General features: G+C 44.7%; 1 protein-coding gene across 5 annotated transcripts in view; it reads right to left on the reverse strand.

Annotated features, from left to right (window-relative positions):
- Window positions 1-13,165, reverse strand: part of ROCK2 (Rho associated coiled-coil containing protein kinase 2) — a 120,589-nt gene that overhangs the window by 45,330 nt on the left and 62,094 nt on the right. For all 5 annotated transcript variants that reach the window (XM_075269148.1, XM_075269147.1, XM_075269144.1 and 2 more), the window contains exons 6-7: window positions 7,451-7,595; window positions 133-271 (exon numbers count right to left, since the gene is read on the reverse strand). In XM_075269148.1, coding sequence (XP_075125249.1) covers window positions 133-271; window positions 7,451-7,595 — 284 coding nt within the window. The remainder of the gene's footprint in view (window positions 1-132; window positions 272-7,450; window positions 7,596-13,165) is intronic.

Here is a 13,165-nt window from a genome sequence, read left to right on the forward strand (position 1 = left end):
TATACAGTATATGTATAGTCTATGGATCTGTACCATGATTGCTTGGAGAGCCAAACAAAAACAGAAACTAAAGTTGTTTACTATGGTATACAAACATTACAGGAAACATCACTTATTTTGGGGATCACCTACCTGTCTGTTAAGAAGGCACAGATGAGGTTCTTGGCATGTTTAGAAATTTCCACATCTTCTGGGAAGTTTAAGGAATTCTTGTGATCCATAATTTTACTATAAGTGCCAACAAGGGAGTCCGCATAAAATGGAGTGTCCCCTTAAAAAAAATAAAAAAATAAATTATATATAAATAGACGTGTAATAACAGGAAGAACACTTTTATAAAGTAAATAAAGGAAAACCTTTTATAGCTTATTTCCTGAAAAATCAAGAAATTACCAGAGAGTCGTAGATGCTACCTTGTGAATCTGTTCCGGAGGAAGCTGGATGGCAACCAACGGGGCTGACATTACAACTTGCTGAGGGGATGCTTTTAGCAATTATAAAAAATAAAATAAAAATCTATATCTATCTATCCATCTATCTATCCCCCAGATAGGAAAGGGTCAGTATATTCTAGCAATATATTATTACATTATATAAATATAATTTCAAAGGGGACCGTCATTTAAAGTGAAGGTGTATTTCACGGCTTCTCTACAGAATTGCGCATGCGCTGAGCACGTTTGTTAGACAAGTAGAAGATTTTATTTTTAACCCTTGACACAGACAGGCTTGTGGTAGGGCTATTTGAAACACTGAACCAATGATCCATACTGACCTGCTTGGTGGCATAGTGCCCCAAGTACATATAACCAAAAGTTAAGCTGCAGTATGTGCGCCATAGTGGTTCTACATAACATAACGTGGGTAGAAAGTTGCTATTATGTGGGAAATAAAGAAGAGTGTTATTTACCAAGGTATGGCTAACCTATTTCTGCACAAATAAGCCCAACCCCGAAAATGAGCCCTAACTTGATTTGGTGGGTTTTTTGAGTAGTCGTAGTTACAGTCAGTGCCCCCAGCACTAGGTTATGCCATGTGACAATATTGACATGACAGAAAATGAATGCTTTAGCTCCCAACCATCCTGAACAAGTGCCCTGCAACCTCCAGCCACACTACAGAGTGCCGCCTCCTGGGTCCCGCCTCCCATCCGCTACTATATTGTGGACTAGGCTATCTACGTGACCAAACGTCAGGTGCCACCCTTGCTCGCTCCTATAGACGCAGTCATTCCACTACATCACCTCCCCCTTAACATAAAAGGAGAGGAGATATAGAGGGCACGGTGCCAATGCCACACAAAGCATTCAGGGAGAGAGAGTACCACTAAAATTGTGTAAGAGCCTGCACCATCAATTGTGAATGTAAGTAAGGGTTAAGAATACTAACCCGAACCATTTTACAAAATTCGTGAAGAGCAATGATCTGTTTTGTGACCTGTTTATTGTCAGGGGAACTCTTCTAAGTTATGTTCAGAATGAGTTTTTCGCAGGTGGATTTTCAAGGCAGGATCCTCCTTGAAAAATACCTACCAACTTCCCCATTCATTTCAATGGGAGTCAAGCAGATTTTTTTTTTTTTTTTTTTAGCTGTCTGAAGATTGTAAAAAAAAAAAAACCCAAAAAAACTGTGATACATCTTCAGGTGGCTTGTGCCTTGCAAAGCTTACTGATTCAAATGGAAGACACTTTTTTGGGGGGCTTCCTATTCATTTCAATGGGCTTTGCAAGGCCCAATCCGCCTGAAGATAGAACACAATGCTTTGTTTATCTCTAAAGTTAGAGGGGGAAAAAAAAATCTCCCACTGTGTATAACTGCCCAACAAGGGGCCAAATGAACACTGTTTTGACCTCTGTCGAGTAACTTTGGGCCTACGGATAAGGTAGAAGTATACAGCAAGAGCTTTTACAGCGCTCGCAGAGGACATACGTAATCCATATTGAGGGATGGGGTAAGGATTTGTGAAATTTTACCCATCGTATTTAACGTGAATACAACAGACGGCTGTTACATCACAATGAGCGTCCCGTATACAGCGCCCGGGTTCACACTAGAGGTTACACATGTCTGGAGCTGACTGTACATGAATACCAGGCTCCGGTTCAGTAATACAGCGAGATCACATAGCAGATAAGAGTAAACCAGGGGAAATCTGAATATTAGGGCAGTGTAATCCAATACAAAGGGTATTACAGAGGAATGAATAGAATTTATACAGAAACACAAGTATGCAGAATAAAGCCAGGCCGTACGGATCTAACCAGACGCCACAATCACAGAACACGTGGAGGTAATTGATATCTGCCCTTATCTGATATTGCCTTCACTTTGCAGAATACTCCTACCTCCCAATACATAAGTAACATGAGGGCCACTATAACCATAGGGCAAAGAGTGTGCCAGGACCAGTGGCAGCAGAGTACCCTTCTCAACTGGCTGTACCCCAACAGTCCTGCATCACCAGTGGATTTATTGGACTGTTTTCTACTGGCATCTAGATTACGTTTTCCTTAATAGCTTTTAATCTTAGATCGCATCTTTTAAACATACTTTACATTATAATGTACCGCCATAGGTTTATATAACAGTATATTAGCTTATAGATGGGAAGTCCTGTTCATATATTCTAATTCCAAACTATAAAATATTCTGGATTATTAAATGGTCATAAAAATAAAATATGTACTTGGAAGTGCAGAGCACCAAAAGCGAACAGCCATGAAGAATACGCTAAGTTATGTCAGTGCTTTATATCGGAGGAGTCCCATATTTGGTTTTCTCTGCTCCGTCTTGTTCTGGTCTTATAAACTTTCTGATTATTTTGCAGTTCTGTGCCAGAAATAAGTGCAGGGCTGAGATTCTCGACCATCAGTTACCGAATTAAAAGAATGTAACTGTATAACACTAACAGAACTTCTGGTTTTAGGATGCCTTTCTAATGGTGGCTATTAAGGTAAGCATTAGGGAATTGTTAGTTAAGGGATTTGCCAGTATACGTTTTGGCTATATACATCCAGCTATATAGTACAGTTCAAATGACATGTCAATTCCAGTCATAGATGATGGCAGCTGGTATACCCCCCACCCACACGAGCTTGAAAAGCATTTGCAACCGTTTACATTGTACCAAGGCATGAAAATGAAAAGTGAAGCAACTCTACAAGTGCTCTTAAAGGGACCTTTCATGTCCTCAGAGATGGGTGGTATTATATACCTTTAGAAAGCTGTCAGTCAGCTTTGCCAGTATGTGCCCATGCAGGAGATACTGGTGACGTTAGTTTTGGCACAGATATCCCACCACTTTCAGGAGGGCCGGCCTAACATCCTAGTGTCATCTCTGGGTGGTGAAGAGCGACTTCCCTAATAGTACATGGAAGAGTACATGAAAGGTCTTTAAGGCTGGGACCCCATGTGAGGAAACAACTGCAAAGTTTTACATTCCTTGCAAAGTGGATTCTAGCGAAAGCAAAAATTCAGCGAAAATGCTGCGATTTCCAAACCTGTTGCATTTTTGGAAAATCGCAGCATGTCAATTATACCTGCGGAAATGCAAGTGGTTTCCCGACAGGTATAATGGAAGCAGAAAGTCCGCAGAATAAAGCTCTGTAGACTTCCTTTGAAAATCGCTGCCGATAAAGACAGCAATGTTTTTTCACTGCAGTTTTTCCGCAGCCCTTTGTCGATGCAGCCCGCTACGTGGGGCCTTAAACTAAAGGGGTCTTCAGTCCCAAATGGATTTTGCATACTGATTATCCTATCCCCGGATAGTTCATAAGTATGTTATCTATAGGGGTTCATCACCTGGATCCTGCTCAGATCAGCCATTCCATCACCTTACGGGCGCCAGAAGCTTCTACAGTGGATGGGGAAAGTATGAGTCTACTCCAATGGAAGTAAGAAGAGCTGCACTGCAGTTCCCTTCAACCACCGCTATATAAGATCTAAGGAAGAGGGGGAAGGAAGCGGCATAACAGACTTTGATCAAGATACCAATAAACCAAAAAAGCCTAACACAACACAAGAAAGTTCAGAACTGTCCAACACCCCAGAAATAGAGCCAGGGCAAACCCAAACAACGAAAACCTCAAAACCAGATATAGTCCTGATCATAGACTCCAATGGCAAATACATTAATACAAGAAAGCTATTTACATGGCAAAGAGTCAAGAAAATCCATGGCCCAACCATTGAGAAAGCAAACTCCATCATAAACAAACCTTTCTTTACCGCAGAGTACTAATATGCGGAGACCTCAACGCAAGGACAGGCACAGAGATAGACTACCTGCCCCCCGACGACAACCCACATACCAACGGAAGTGAGATCCATCACCCAGAACCCACACAGACAAGAAGAAACAGCCAAGACAGAATTGTCAACAAGAGCGGGAGACATCTGCTGGACATGTGCCGAAGCCTAGGACTATACATAATGAATGGACGTATCAGAGGCGACTCCATAAGACGCTTCACACTAAACTCCCAAGTGGGCAACAGCGTGGTGGACTACTCCATTACAGATGCAGACCCGTCAGACATTGACGACTTCACAATCGCACCTGACTCCCAACTATCAGACCATAACCAGATCCTACAATACATGGGAACCATAAACAAAACACCCACCCAAGAGCCCCAACAGACCGGCCTCTACAACCTACCAAGACATTTCAAATGGGCCAACCACCAGGCCATGGAATATACCAACGCAACCAACCGACCCGAAATCAAGACACTGCTCACAAACTTCCATACAAACACCTATCAGCCAGACCAACAGGGAGTCACCAGAGCTGTGAAGGATCTCAAGTACATCCTACAGACCACAGCAGAACTAGCAGGCCTGAAACAAACCAAACCAATAAGACAAACCAACAAACAGTCCCACAAAAGGTTCGACAGCGACTGCAGAGCACTACGCCGTTCCCTAAGAACAGCCTCCAACCAAAAACAGAGACCGCAACAACAAGGAGGAGAGGGAAGCCTACGACAATCTGTGCAAGCGATACAAAGGCACCCTCAGAGAGAAGAAACACTCCCCACAAGACTGGAAAAAAGGCCTCATAACCCCCATCTACAAGAATGGAGACCAATACAACCCCAACAACTACAGAGGGATCTGCGTCAGCAGCACGCTGGGGAAACTGTTCAACAGCATCATCAATAACAGAATCCTCACCTTCCTCACACAACACAGGGTCCTCAGCAAGAGCCAAGCAGGGTTCATGCCAAACCACCGCACCATAGACCATATCTACACCCTGCACAGCCTCATCAAGACGCACGTCCACAACACCAGAAGAGGCAAGATATTCGCCTGCTTCGTGGACTTTAAGAAGGCATTCGACTCAGTATGGCACCCAGGCCTGCTCCTGAAACTCCTAGAGAGTGGAATAGGAGGAAGAACGTACGACGTCATCAAGAGCTCCTACACCGGAAACCAGTGCAATGTGAAGGTGAATGGGAAAAGGACAGCATACTTCCAACAGGCCCGAGGGGTCAGACAAGGCTGTAGCCTGAGCCGAACACTCTTCAACATCTACATCAATGAACTGGCTACAGCCCTGGAGGCCTCACCAACCCCAGGCCTCAACCTGAACAACTGGGAGGTGAAGTTCCTGCTATACGCCGACGACCTCCTACTCCTGTCCCCCACCGAGAAAGACCTCCAAGAAAGCCTGTCCGTGCTGGAAAAATTCAGCACCACATGGGCTCTACCCATCAACCAGAAGAAGACCAAAGTCATGGTATTTCAGAAGAAGGGCCACAACAAAGCCCCCACCCCACAATTCACACTGAACGGCTCCACATTGGAGAAAACCAACAGCTACACCTACCTGGGACTGGAGCTCAGCCAATCAGGAAGCTTCAAAGCAGCAATAGAAACCCTGAAAGCAAAAGCCTGCAGAACCTTCTACGCCATCAGAAGACAACTGTACCACCTCAAACCACCGGTGAGGGTCTGGCTGAAGATATTCGACGCAGTCATCGCCCTGATCCTCCTCTATGGCAGCGAGGTTTGGGGCCCAGCCACCTACCCAGACAAGCCAAAATGGGACTCTAGCCCAACAGAGAACTTCCACCTGGAGTTCTGCAAATACCTGCTCCAAGTACACCGCAACACCTCCAACATGGCCTGCAGGGCAGAGCTAGGCAGACTCCCCCTATGGCTCACCACACAGAAGAGGGCGGTAGCTTTCCAGGCACACATCCAGGGGAGCAACCCCGACTCCTACCACCACCAAGCATGGCTAAGCCACCTGAGCAAACCAGACACTCACCAACCAAACAACAACCAACCACCAAACCAAAAACACCAACAGATGATAACCAAGGCCGAAATAAAGGCGACCACAGAGGCAAACAGAGAGCGGTACATTGAAGAATGGAGAAACGAAATAAATAACTCCAAGAAACTCACCGTATACCAATCCCTGCAAAGGGACTACACCATGGCCACCTACCTGGAGAGAATACGCCACCCCAAACACAGACAAGCCCTGAGCCGGTACAGACTGAACGCCCACAACCTAGAAATTGAAATGGGGCGGCACAGGCAGACGGACAAACCACGGGAAAACAGACTGTGCCAACACTACGACCAGGGGACCCTAGAAGACAAGACCCACTTCCTACTACACTGCACCAAATACTCAGCTGTGAGGGCCGTCTACTACCAAAGACTCTCTTTCCACATCCCAGACGAGAAGAGGAAACTCTACATCCTACTGGGAGAAGAAGAGGCCACTGTGGAGATCGCTGCCCAATATGTGTCCAGCTGTCACCAACTAAGAGGAAGATGAGACACATGGACTATCAAACCCCCCACCCACCACCCAAAAGACCCCACGGACTGTTATACCCAAAATCACCCATCCCCCCCCCCCCACCCCCATACAGCTGCCACCAACCAAGAGGAAGATGAGACCCCACGGACTGTTATACCCCAAACCACCCACCCCACTCCCCCATACCCACCATTCTAAATACCTGAACAGGACAAAGCTCCCTATCCACCAAGGCCTGGAATCTGCGGGAACATCTTATTTATGCAGGATCCGGGTGTCAGACCCTCACAGACCGCATACTGGTCTGGAAAATCCCTTTAAATAAAAACCTATAGCTGTGTTTTCATGGTAACAGACAAACTGTGTTGTCAGATCCAATGCCCTTCCATCTACAACCTAATACATACTAGTTTCCATTCAGTAAGTTAGCAAGAAGTAGGGGACAGATGGAAGAGACCATGGCTACAAGGTCGGTCTACATTAGGGCTTTTTGTAGTCTGTTACAATGGAGACATATCTGAGCACCCACAGAACACACTAAACAGAGCACCCTGAAATAATTATAAAATGAGTGAAATACGTGGAGAACTACAATACTTTTATGCAGTAGATAGTCTATAATGTCAGGTAAATACTCTGAATGTTGATGGTCTCTTTACTTACCAACCAGCATCTCAAAAAGGAAGACCCCAACCGACCACCAGTCACACTCCCGTCCATAGTAGCCATCCCCTCCTTGAGACTTCAGCACTTCGGGTGATATGTAATCTGGAGTTCCCACCGCCGTGTCGCACCGCACCATACCTGTCTAGGACATCAGGAAAAGCACATGAGTGTGGCGCACACGGCTAGCTATCATTTGGCAACACTCTAATATACCATGTACTATACATCATTTGCTTTCAGGGAGCGAGGAGGGAACAATTTTGTTTAGTATAATAAAGGTATTTACATATATAGTTAGGTTCATACTAGTGTCCGTTGTTCTGGTCTGTCAGAGGTCCAGAACAACAGACCAACCATTAAAATAGTCGACATGAACGGACTGCAACGACTAGAATAGGTACCCAGCAGTACAATGGAGGAGTCATTGATTTGTGATGGCTCTGCCACAGTCTACACAGCAAAGCAGACAAGTACATTGCAGAAAACGTGACCGATCAGCCTAATGCATCTGCTCTACTGACTACTGTGAAAATTAAATATTGTAAGATTATTTTTGTAAGGATTGTCACATAAAATTGTATATTGTAAACTTCTAATCCCTCACCTTGAGGGTTCCTTCCCAACAATAACAGTGAGCACTGCAGATCTGACTCCTGACACTTCCACAGATTGGCTGGCATCGCGGGGAGATGCTATCATCTGCCACAGTCAATCCAGGGGATATTTAGTATTGCATGGTGGCCTTTGCAATCAACTGACAAGGCCAGGCCGAATCCAGCAGAACTGGAACGGGTCTTTGTTATTCCTACTATTGTTTTGGAACACCATGAGGATTTCCATTATGTGAAAGTCAATGAACGTCAACAGACAGGAAGGCCTGCACTGTGACCGGAAACACTGCAATGTATTTAGTCAGCGGTGATTCATGTTCCATTTTTGGCTGCCTCTGACATGTTCCATTCAATGTCTCCTCTTAAGTCACTGTACGCCATTTTATCCGTCACTTAAAAAGTCTAATGGAAGAAGTATTGCTAAAGAAAATAATGAAATGCTGGATTTGCTTCTCCTATCAAGAATACATAAAAAAAAAATCTGTTTTTCGTACCATCTAAGAATACATCATTTAAAGAGGACCCATCAGCAGATCTGAAAAGCCCAATGATCTGCGCCGTCACCCTGATCGTTATCCAGATCGGTTCAGCCATTCCAAAGATATAAGCCCCTTTAGTGTTGATGCAGATTAGGGTCTATTAGCCAAGTGGGCGTTAACATTGAAGCTTCTCTGGGGGTGGATTTTGGGCTGTAAGCCATGCAGTGTTACCGCCCCATTTAATAAACCCTAATTTGCATCAACACTAAAAGGGCTTATATCTATGGAATAACTGAACAGATTTGGATAAGCAAAACTCCAAAATGCTCAGGCTGAAGAATGTCATTGGGCTTCTCGGATATGGTGACAGGTTCCCTTTTAAGAGAACCTATGTATATTTAGGCTAGGTTCACATCTCCACCAAAAATTGGCAAAAAGAAAAGTCCCGCATGGAGGACTTATCAGTATAAAAACGGCAGAAACCCAACAGACATTTGGCGGACCCCATTATATTCTATGGGGTCTGTGGGTGTCCGCAGATAACCACTGTCTCGGCAGACGGGCTCTTCTCAGCTCACGGCATCAGAGAAGCATCCTGCCAGCAGTAATAGGTCTCCATTCCTTACGGTTTTCATTCACTTTTTCCAAAAATGAAACCACTGCAGTTTTTAAATGTAAAATTATAGTTCTTCATTTCTTCCGCTATACTAAATACACGTGACATCACATAAATTGATTTGGCGTGCCGAACACATCACTTCTCATTTACCCAATTCTGTAGTAGAACATTCCCAGGGCATGACCATAGAACATTCCCAGGGCATGACCATATATGCAGCGAGCTACAATCTGCACAACCACAAGTATCTGGACAGGCTGTTCTGTAACACTTTAGTCGCTTCTGCTTGTAATAAATACACGCTATAGTTTGTCACAAAGGCGAGCGTCCTGACTATTCTGCTAGGAAGAACACTGACATGTACAAGCCCTAGTTCACTAGTAGTATGCTTATGGTGGGCAGGAGCTAGCTGTATCCATTGCAGTATCTCTAGTGCCAAGATCATAAAAGTCATCAGGGATGTTTGATTGGCGTGGGTATTGTGTGCCAACATAACACTGCAATACTATATAGCACATTTTAAAAGGATTTTCTATGGGTTCCACAAGGGGGCAGATACACTATAACTTATAGACAGTGCAGTATTAGACTAAAAAGTCTTAGGGCACATGAAGAAAGTTGGCAGCGGATTTTGACCCAGAATCCACCTCAAAATCCGCTGCCAGAAGTCAATGGGGACTGCTCGTTTCTTTTTTCCGCTAGCTAGTAGCGGAAAAAAGAAGCGACATGCCCCCTCTTCCCGTGGATTCCGTGGCTGAATCAGCCGCAGCGTCTGCGCCACAAGGCTCCTTCCCGATTAGGCCCATTCGGGCCTAATCTGGAGCAGAATGCCGTGACCGAATGTTCACATGCGGAATTTGTGTAACTCCATGTAAACTAGTCCCTAAACCGCATAAGGTCTTCCAAAATGTCTGATGCGACTTGATAATCTGACGTACCATTAGAGTGACTAACCCGACGTTACACCAATTATTAGCAAATTAGTTAAAATGGAATTTTGGTACAAATATTTGACACAATGGCTGAAATTTTGGCAAATTTTTGACTCACAGTTTAGCATACCATGCGCGCACACACTTTCCACCAAGCGTTGTCCACAGGGCGTACGATGCGCGCAAACTGTCTAAAATGAGGTGTAAAACATGTATGGTGGTTTTTTTGGGAAAATTCTGCCAGAATTCTGATGCATATTATTAGTTTATCTGCCCCAATGTATTTAAAGAGAATACAGAAAGCTTTCGTGCTGTTCAGACTAAGGCTGCGTTCACATCTGTACCGGAATCCCTGTCGCAGTGTCTGCCGAAAAAGTCCTGCACAGAAGCATTTTTTCTCCCTTGGCCAATTTCAGTTTAAAAACAATGGGCAACCCAAATGGACCCAATTATAGTCAATGAGGTCTGCAGGGTTCTGTGTCACTGCTGTTTTAGCGGTCCGCCTCTACGTTGTTTGACAGACGCAAGTGCATTCCGGTATGCATTCACATCTATGGGGACCTCAAATATCATTGGCACAGAATGAATTGGAACGCAATGGATTGGAAGCCCCCGTTGAAGTCAATGCATCACAGAATGCCACTTCAAGAGACATTGGAGTGCACACTCAGTTGGGGCCTTACTGTATAGTCAAAACCAAGGAAAGAAGTTGTTGGCCAAGGTTTGAATCCAAAAATAGGCAGTATTCTCAGGTTAGCCTTACAGGCTTGAGGGAGGGTATGTCAAGTTCTGCTGTCACCATTTGTGTCTTTGCTTGCAAACAATCGCTGCAGAACGCTATGATGATGTCGCGGGGACACACTGTCGTGATGTGAAAAGCCTGTAGTGTGAAACTGCCATATAGGAGACTAAAACATACCTGTTGTGTCAGATGACTTTCTAGGATAAGCTGCAGTGTGTGCTCATGGGGAATAACACTTTTTTTCCCCTCTGCAGTGCTCCCTTAGCAGAGTGGAGACTAGCTGTCATACATTGCACACATCTGCTCCATAAACTTCATTTACTCAGAAAACAGCTCCAGGATCATAAAGGACATACAAAGAGAAGTGTACAGACATGTACCAAGGTGAAAAAAAGCACTTGGGCCATGATAGAAAGTTCCTATTTAGCTCCAGCATCATTCTAAGCCGGTGTCCCTTAGCAGCTGTTCACTCCTCCCCACTACCCTTTCTATAGACATATACACTCACCGGCCACTTTATTAGGTACACCTGTCCAACTGCTCGTTAACACTTAATTTCTAATCAGCCAATCACATGGCGGCAACTCAGTGCATTTAGGCATGTAGACATGGTCAAGACAATCTCCTGCAGTTCAAACCGAGCATCAGTATGGGGAAGAAAGGTGATTTGAGTGCCTTTGAACGTGGCATGGTTGTTGGTGCCAGAAGGGCCGGTCTGAGTATTTCAGAAACTGCTGATCTACTGGGATTTTCACGCACAACCATCTCTAGGGTTTACAGAGAATGGTCCGAAAAAGAAAAAACATCCAGTGAGTGGCAGTTCTGTGGGCGGAAATGCGTTGTTGATGCCAGAGGTCAGAGGAGAATGGCCAGACTGGTTCGAGCTGATAGAAAGGCAACAGTGACTCAAATAGCCACCCGTTACAACCAAGGTAGCCAGAAGAGCATCTCTGAACGCACAGTACGTCGAACTTTGAGGCAGATGGGCTACAGCAGCAGAAGACCACACCGGGTGCCACTCCTTTCAGCTAAGAACAGGAAACGGAGGCTACAATTTGCACAAGCTCATCGAAATTGGACAATTGAAGATTGGAAAAACGTTGCCTGGTCTGATGAGTCTCGATTTCTGCTGTGACATTCGGATGGTAGGGTCAGAATTTGGCATCAACAACATGAAAGCATGGATCCATCCTGCCTTGTATCAACGGTTCAGGCTGGTGGTGGTGGTGTCATGGTGTGGGGAATATTTTCTTGGCACTCTTTGGGCCCCTTGGTACCAATTGAGCATCGTTGCAACGCCAAAGCCTACCTGAGTATTGTTGCTGACCATGTCCATCCCTTTATGACCACAATGTACCCAACATCTGATGGCTACTTTCAGCAGGATAATGCGCCATGTCATAAAGCTGGAATCATCTCAGACTGGTTTCTTGAACATGACAATGAGTTCACTGTACTCCAATGGCCTCCACAGTCACCAGATCTCAATCCAATAGAGGAGCATCTTTGGGATGTGGTGGAACAGGAGATTCGCATCATGGATGTGCAGCCGACAAATCTGCGGCAACTGTGTGATGCCATCATGTCAATATGGACCGAAATGTCTGAGGAATGCTTCCAGCACCTTGTTGAATCCATGCCACGAAGAATTGAGGCAGTTCTGAAGGCAAAAGGGGGTCCAACCCGTTACTAGCATGGTGTACCTAATAAAGTGGCCGGTGAGTGTATAATCTGATGTACTTGCATTCTGTCTCAAGCTGGATATAGCAGAAATTTTAGAATGAAAGTCGGTTTAATAGCGGTAGGGAATATCCAGATAAGAGGATAGAGAAGCATTTTCTCTGTTAAGATGTACCGTATATACTCGAGTATAAGCCGACCCAGGTATAAGCCGATCCCCCTAATTTTACCTCAAAAAACTGGGAAAACTTATTGACTCGAGTATAAGCCGAGAGGGGGAAATGCAGCAGCTACTGGGAAATTTCAAAAATTAAAATGTTTTTTGGGTGCAGTAGTTGCTGGGTGCTGGGGAAGGGAAGGGGGTGTTTTGGTTGTCTGTCTGCCCCTTCCCTGAGCTTGAGGACTAGGTTTTTTTTCCCCCATGTGGAATTCAGCCTGGCTGACTATAGGATATCTGCAGTGCTCCTATTAACCCCTTCCTGATGGAACAGGAGCACTGCAGATCCCCTATATTCAGTAGACCGGGCACTGTCAGACACAGGGATACCTAATGTGTATGTGTGTCACAGTCATTTTCTACTTTTATGTGTGTTCTAGGGAAAGGAGGGATTTACAACTTTTATTTATTTTATATTTTTATTATATTTTT

This window comes from Leptodactylus fuscus, chromosome 3 (assembly GCF_031893055.1).
Source record: "Leptodactylus fuscus isolate aLepFus1 chromosome 3, aLepFus1.hap2, whole genome shotgun sequence".
Classification (NCBI taxonomy): domain Eukaryota; kingdom Metazoa; phylum Chordata; class Amphibia; order Anura; family Leptodactylidae; genus Leptodactylus; species Leptodactylus fuscus.